The 6,000-nt window shown below is 40.3% G+C and overlaps 2 protein-coding genes across 2 annotated transcripts; one reads left to right on the top strand and one right to left on the bottom strand.

Annotated features, from left to right (window-relative positions):
- The first annotated feature begins 2,848 nt into the window (after positions 1-2,848).
- LOC122014542 lies at positions 2,849-4,452 on the top strand. Its single transcript, XM_042570787.1, has 2 exons — positions 2,849-3,153; positions 4,159-4,452. The coding sequence occupies exons 1-2, from the start codon at positions 3,002-3,004 to the stop codon at positions 4,235-4,237; spliced, it is 231 nt and encodes a 76-aa protein (XP_042426721.1). The 5' UTR covers positions 2,849-3,001; the 3' UTR covers positions 4,238-4,452.
- A 376-nt stretch (positions 4,453-4,828) lies between these two features.
- On the bottom strand, positions 4,829-5,587 carry LOC122014541 (putative calcium-binding protein CML19). The gene has a single exon (XM_042570785.1). It carries the CDS (start codon positions 5,507-5,509, stop codon positions 4,952-4,954), a length of 558 nt encoding a protein of 185 aa, XP_042426719.1. The 5' UTR covers positions 5,510-5,587; the 3' UTR covers positions 4,829-4,951.
- Between the last annotated feature and the right edge of the window lie 413 nt (positions 5,588-6,000).

Raw genomic sequence — 6,000 nt, 5'->3', positions numbered from 1 at the left:
CACTACTCCCCCCTGCTCCTTTACCGCACCATAGTCGAAGTAGACACCACACGTTCCTCCTGTTTGTCTCCCCTCCTCCCGCCAATTTTCCCTCCTCCGTTAACATTGTAACTGTGACCCTCTCTCCCCGTTTGCTTCCTCGAGGTCACTGGTCACTGCCACCGCCGGGCGTGACGTCACGGCCACTGCCTCGCACGGAAGAGGAAGGGGAAATGACCGTCAACGTTGAAACTAGTCAGTGGTGAGGCCTTGACTTCGCATTGAGGCAGCAGCGAGACCTCACGCGTGACCACAACTACGACTGTGCGTGATGATGACTGGGCCAATCACCTCACGTGATGACAACTAGGACCTTGCGTGCCCCACGGGGTTATCCGAAGTGGTTGGGGCGTAGAAGTTTGCCCAATGAGAACGTAGGTTCGAATCGCGGCGGCAGCAAGGGCGTAAATCCCTTATCCCTGTGTCCCTCAGCCCACTACACCCTTAACCCCTTCGGTTACCGTGATTAACCCCCCTTGTGATAGCCTTGGGCAAGGTCCACAGGGGCGCTGGAGACCAGGGGCGTATTTTAAGTAGGGGCTTGGCTGGGCTTAAGCCCAGCCAAGACCCATAGGTTGCTTTATATTATTATATATAATATAGGTATATATATTAGTATATTACAATTCCTTTCTCTGAAAATAAATTGGCACTACTAAAACCCTATTGTCATTCTTTTTTCCCAAAGCAAATCAAGAGAACGAAAAAAGAAAGGACGACAAAAAGCGAGAAGCCGAGAAGAGCAGAAAGAGCCAAAGAGGTAAAAAAATTCAATCGTTCACTAATTTTCTTCTTATTTTCCTCCTCCCTCCCTCCCTCCTCCTCCTCCTCCTTCATCACCGAGCTTTGCCTATGCAACAGCGCTTGCTCCTGCCGAACAGCAAGAGGATCTGCAAAGCAGCAAAGGCGATACGCCGACACACGTCCTCTTTTGAAACTCCACCGTGCGGCTGTTGCGCTGTTATTTGTTGGTGCTCTCTGCCTTGACCGTGAGTTGATTCATCTTATCGTCTCACTCATCTTTGCAGCCTACAACCCTACACTAATTTATTGGAGTCATTTGGTGAGTTAATTCTTTGAATGCACTCATTTACTGATTTTTATTATTAACTATGGTATTTGATAATTAATATTCCATATTTTGATTGTGAATTTGTGATTAAAATTTATATTACTTTTTTACAATTTGTGTTTGTAAGATTTGAAACTTTAATTTGTTCTAGTAGTAAATATTGCTTTATAAATCAAAATCATAATTTAGAATTTATAAATGCATCTTTTATTAAATCCTTTTGATTTTTTATCATTAATATTATGTTTATATGTGAAATAAATGATGAGTTAGGAATTGTGTATTTATAGGTAAATCAAAATGTCAAAAAGAAGTATCATGGATTTATGGAGAAATGCGTGTTTTGTACTTAAATTTTTATATTATGTTGGAAATGATATAATGATTTCTAGTTTAAAATTTAATTTTCCAACCTCCTCTATTTAAAAATCCTAGCTACGCCTCTGTTGGAGGTGAGCGCTATCCCCTTTTGCCCAACTAGGACCTTGCGTGCAGCAGCGACGACCTTGGGGTGGACGCAAACAAGAGGCCACGTGCTTACAAAGGTGAGAGGAGAGGTTAGGCCTTCAGGAGGAAGAATTGATCAGGACAATATTTAACAAAACAAGAGTACCTTTCTGATAAAAAAAATTAGACACAAGGCAATTTTTATCTGAATTTTAAAGCAAATATTTTTCCAAAGAGTATATATATATATATATATATCAAATTTCCATGATTTGAAATGCCTAAATTAGATCGAGTTTATTTTTCCAAGAACAAATTATCGTTCGCTGTTTTACCAAAGATCGAGCTTGATTTAGAATAATCAAGAATCGAGCTATTTAGCGAAACATATATATATATAATGACATTAATTTTCAATGACAGATGAATCTTTGACTATTAAGAAAGTAGAGTCTGCTGACTATACCTTTGCTACAATCGATACAAAACAAAAGCTCTGAGTAAACGACAGAAAAGTTATCAGAGCAAATGACGACGAGAGAGAGCGAGAGAAAAGAAGAAACAGCGATAAACGTGAGTTGAGAAGTTGAGATTGATTTGAGGAACCGGTCTGCTTGGCTTTATGCTGGGCGTGCAGGAAAAGAAGGTGTAGAGGGAAGCGTGCCTGATTGATGAGAAAGCGGAGCAAGTGAAAGCCAAAGCAAAAAAAACACGATTATAGATTCGCGGCCGCAGCCTTAATTCCACACGGCCTTTAAAATATTCTCTTAGGAAAATCATAATCCATTGCTGGTTGCTTAGCGAGGTTTTGTACAGTGTCTCCTTCAGATAATAAAATTAGTGCTAGCCTAGTAAGACAAGGGCAGTGTCCAAGAAGAATTAGACAAGAAAATAAATGCCGATCGATCGAGTGGAGTTGGCCTGAAAATAGAAGATAGTAAGGTACAGACACAAGAGTCAGCACGCTAGCCGCCGATGCCTCTGAAGTCTGACTTGCACGTCTCTGATTCTTTTGAGGGATTTTCTACTTCAAAAAAGGACTCGATCCATCTTCGGTTCACAGGGCGTGAACCTGCCGGCTCAATTCCCAAAATTTGCAGTGCATTGCAGAAAGACAAAGAATCCAAGAAAACCGATAGATCCCGAACCCGGTCCAATTGGAACCATACCCAACACTCAACGCTACAATGTCGAAATAGGGTTCGAAGCCCAACCAGGGTGGACCGATGGGCCAATTTCCATATGTGGCTTTAGAACTAACAAAATGGGCCCAATAAACGGCTGTGATCGTTGCCTCGTAGCTTCTCTTCGCTAGGGCATCTTCCGTCGCAAGGCGAAGCTTTTCCTTGAAAGGGCTTCTGCTCTTCGCAGTTCAAGGTTAGGGTTTTCCTCGAGAAATCCTTATCGCTTGAGATTAGTTCATTCTGAGATTTCAGCTGGGAGATGGCGTTGACCAACTTCATTGTGACGGTGGTGGGCGTCGGCGCCGCCATCCTTCTTTTCCGCACGGATGCTAGGCAGTCTGCCGCCATCTTCCGCCGCAACCTTCGCCAGATCCGAAATTGGCTCGAAGAAGAAACCGCCTCCACTGCCAAGTAAGCTCGCGCTTAATCTTCTCTTCTCGTTTTTCCTCTGCTACCTTTCTGTTGATATAAATCTTCTGGCAGTAATTATCTTTTGGTTCAAAGAATCAAAATTTTTAACCTCTTTTTAATTTAATTGGTTACTCGACCACGCTTTATTTTTGCTTCGATATCAGTCTTCATTGGTTATTTGATTTTTTTTAAGGAAAAAAAACATTTTCTTTAGAATTTTCTTATTTGAATTTGTGTTCCGATTTCAGAGTGATGAGTTGAGGGTGCTATTCATCGACCTGATGTAAGATGCACACTAATTTATGATCAGGAAATTGTTGGATAAATTCCCTGCATATCATTGAACGCAATTGAGAATCCTGATAGAAAATATTTTGACGAGATTTTCATCCATTTTGTGTCGTTTAATCTAGATGTTAAGAAGCAGGACAGAATCATGAACTAGCTACTAGTTTTATGATATTTATTCTCTCTTGTTGAAAATGCTGCACGCAGGAAGTAGGAGAGTACAAAACCAAGGTAGTATCTTTCAAGCAGTTATAATAATGAATTTCAATCACAATTCACAACATTAAACTCTATGATTGGATGAACAACTTTTTAGTATAAACTTTTGCTTTTTGGTTCTCGGACATAGGAACAATGCCTTTTCAATATGCAGGCACAAATCGTGTGAAATTCATATACCTGTGCAGTAGGTTGCTCCATTTGCTCTCTAACTTACAGAAGCCTTTTTTTTGCTATTCATACATTTTGTTAAAATGCAGTTTTTTTTTTTCTTATATATTATATCAGTTCTTGAATAATTGCAAACATCTGTTAAGTTGATATTCTACAATCAATAACTTAAAGCAATTCAAAATTAAGAAAAAAAAAATTACTCATAATGTGTGTGGGTAGCATTTTCTAAACATCTAAATAAAATTTTTCACACGCAAAGCATAAGTAGATGTGGCCCCTGCAAAACCTAATGTGTTGGACCCCCTCTTCTTTTGTTTATCGCAGGTCCATGGAGCGATCATCAGCCAAGGAGTTGGATTCTCAGATTCCTAAAAAAGAAACTCCGAAGGATGAGAAGCATTAGAATATATCATTTTCTTTTTTCGATTGTTTAGAAATCAGGCATAAGCGAACATATGTACATGTTTGTGTTGTTTGAATCTTGGTCATACAAATAATGTTTTTCATGAAAAATCAAATATTTTCTTGCTAGTGTTGGCAACCAGCTAGCTCACTGTGACTTGACTGCCTCAGTATGGGGATGTTACTTAAAGTATCAATTCATTCTTCTTCCAGGTGCATAGACAGAAATACCTATTGAAGAATTCAAGTAATGCATTTTTCTAAGATTATTTTTGTATTCTTTCGCTTGGATTGCCTCTGAATATTTTTATCATCTAATATTTGGAATTTTGTGTTCTCTGAGGTGTATTGTAATTGTACAATCAGTCAGTATCCACCCAAACCAGAGCGATCATACTATCAGTCAGCATGCTGTCATCTCTGAGGGCATTCGGCGGTGTGTCAACTTCCTGCTTTATTGTTTAAGAGCATGGTTGAAAGTTCTTTTATTTAATAATTATGAGCAAAAGGCTGATTAAAATTTGTTATCGCTTATTGTTCAAGATGTTTTAGTTTTGGAAACCATTAGAGATGAACACGCACACCATTTGGATAATTGGATTTGCAAACGAATCGATGATAAAAACCGAAACTTGGATACAATTAATTTCAGACTTGTTGACATGGATGGATGGATGGATGGATACAATATGCATCGACTTACTGATTGTTTTATCTATGTCATCATCTGGTAGAACTCATGGAAATTGAGCTCGCCATCTCCATCAAGGTCATATGCTCCTATCATGGTTTTGCACTCCTCGATTGACCGCTCGTCGCCGAGCCTACTTAGCATTGTTTTCAACCCCCTGGGTGTGATCCTTCCTGACCCCTTAACCACCTCAAACATCTCGAACACCTTCTTAAGTTCCTCATCATCTTTGCTCTCGATCTTCTCCCCCTCCCCCTCTACTAATCTAACGAAGTCCTCAAAGTCCAAAAGTTGGTCGCCATCGGAGTCCAAGTCGGCAATGACAGCTTGGGCCGCCGCCACCGGCATCTCCTCCCCCAGCAAGTCAAACGAGGCCCTTAGTTCCACGTAGGAGACCCTCCCGTCCCTATCTCGATCAAAGTGTTTGAAGACCTCCCATAACTCACTCGTTCTATCTCTACTACTTGATGGTGAGCAAGGAACAGCAACGGGGGAGGATGGCAGGTGAGGGACAAATAGTCTGAGCTTGGATCTCTTGAGAGAGAGCCATTTTGACGCTTTAGACGCAACCACACTGGCCATGGTTTGAACATGAGATGAAGTAGCTAATTCAGATGAGTGACGACTATAAATATGGAAGAAAAGATACGAAGCAGATCAAAAGGAGAGAGTTGCTTAGATAGATGCACAAGTCACGTTAATTGAGAGAATTGAATGTTAGGAAATTTCCTGACGGTTTCCTAGAAGACCACCAAAGTAGCTATAGGTCTCTTCTGGGCGTATGGCTTTACTCTTTAGAGGAAAGAATTGATCCTTGGGCACTGGTCTGTGGAAACCGATGCTTTTATTCTTTTTCTTTTATTTATTTTTTCTGGATTTAGCACGAAGGAGATTGATCGTTAGTAGGTACTTGTGAGGTTCCTGAAATTTTCTTCTACCTCTTTATTGATTACTGGAGAAAACAACAGGGACCACGAGTAGTAGATGGAGATTTGAACTACAGTAAAGTTAGATATATGGAGATTTCCTAAGAATTGCTGAAAGGAACGGCAGATAACAGGAGGAAGAAATAA

The sequence above is a fragment of the Zingiber officinale genome, chromosome 8B, assembly GCF_018446385.1.
Source record: "Zingiber officinale cultivar Zhangliang chromosome 8B, Zo_v1.1, whole genome shotgun sequence".
Lineage (NCBI taxonomy): Eukaryota > Viridiplantae > Streptophyta > Magnoliopsida > Zingiberales > Zingiberaceae > Zingiber > Zingiber officinale.
The sequence above is the reverse complement of the archived record's forward strand: the minus strand, read 5'-3'. Positions and strand labels throughout refer to the sequence as shown.

What these genes read in the sequence shown, in the direction of transcription:
- LOC122014542 (XM_042570787.1), top strand. Translation starts at nt 3,002, where the DNA reads ATGGCGTTGACCAACTTCATTGTGACGGTGGTGGGCGTCGGCGCCGCC. An exon ending in GAAACCGCCTCCACTGCCAA is followed by an intron (nt 3,154 to 4,158) that starts GTAAGCTCGCGC and finishes TGTTTATCGCAG; the next exon opens with GTCCATGGAGCGATCATCAG.
- LOC122014541 (XM_042570785.1), bottom strand. Translation starts at nt 5,509, where the DNA reads ATGGCCAGTGTGGTTGCGTCTAAAGCGTCAAAATGGCTCTCTCTCAAG.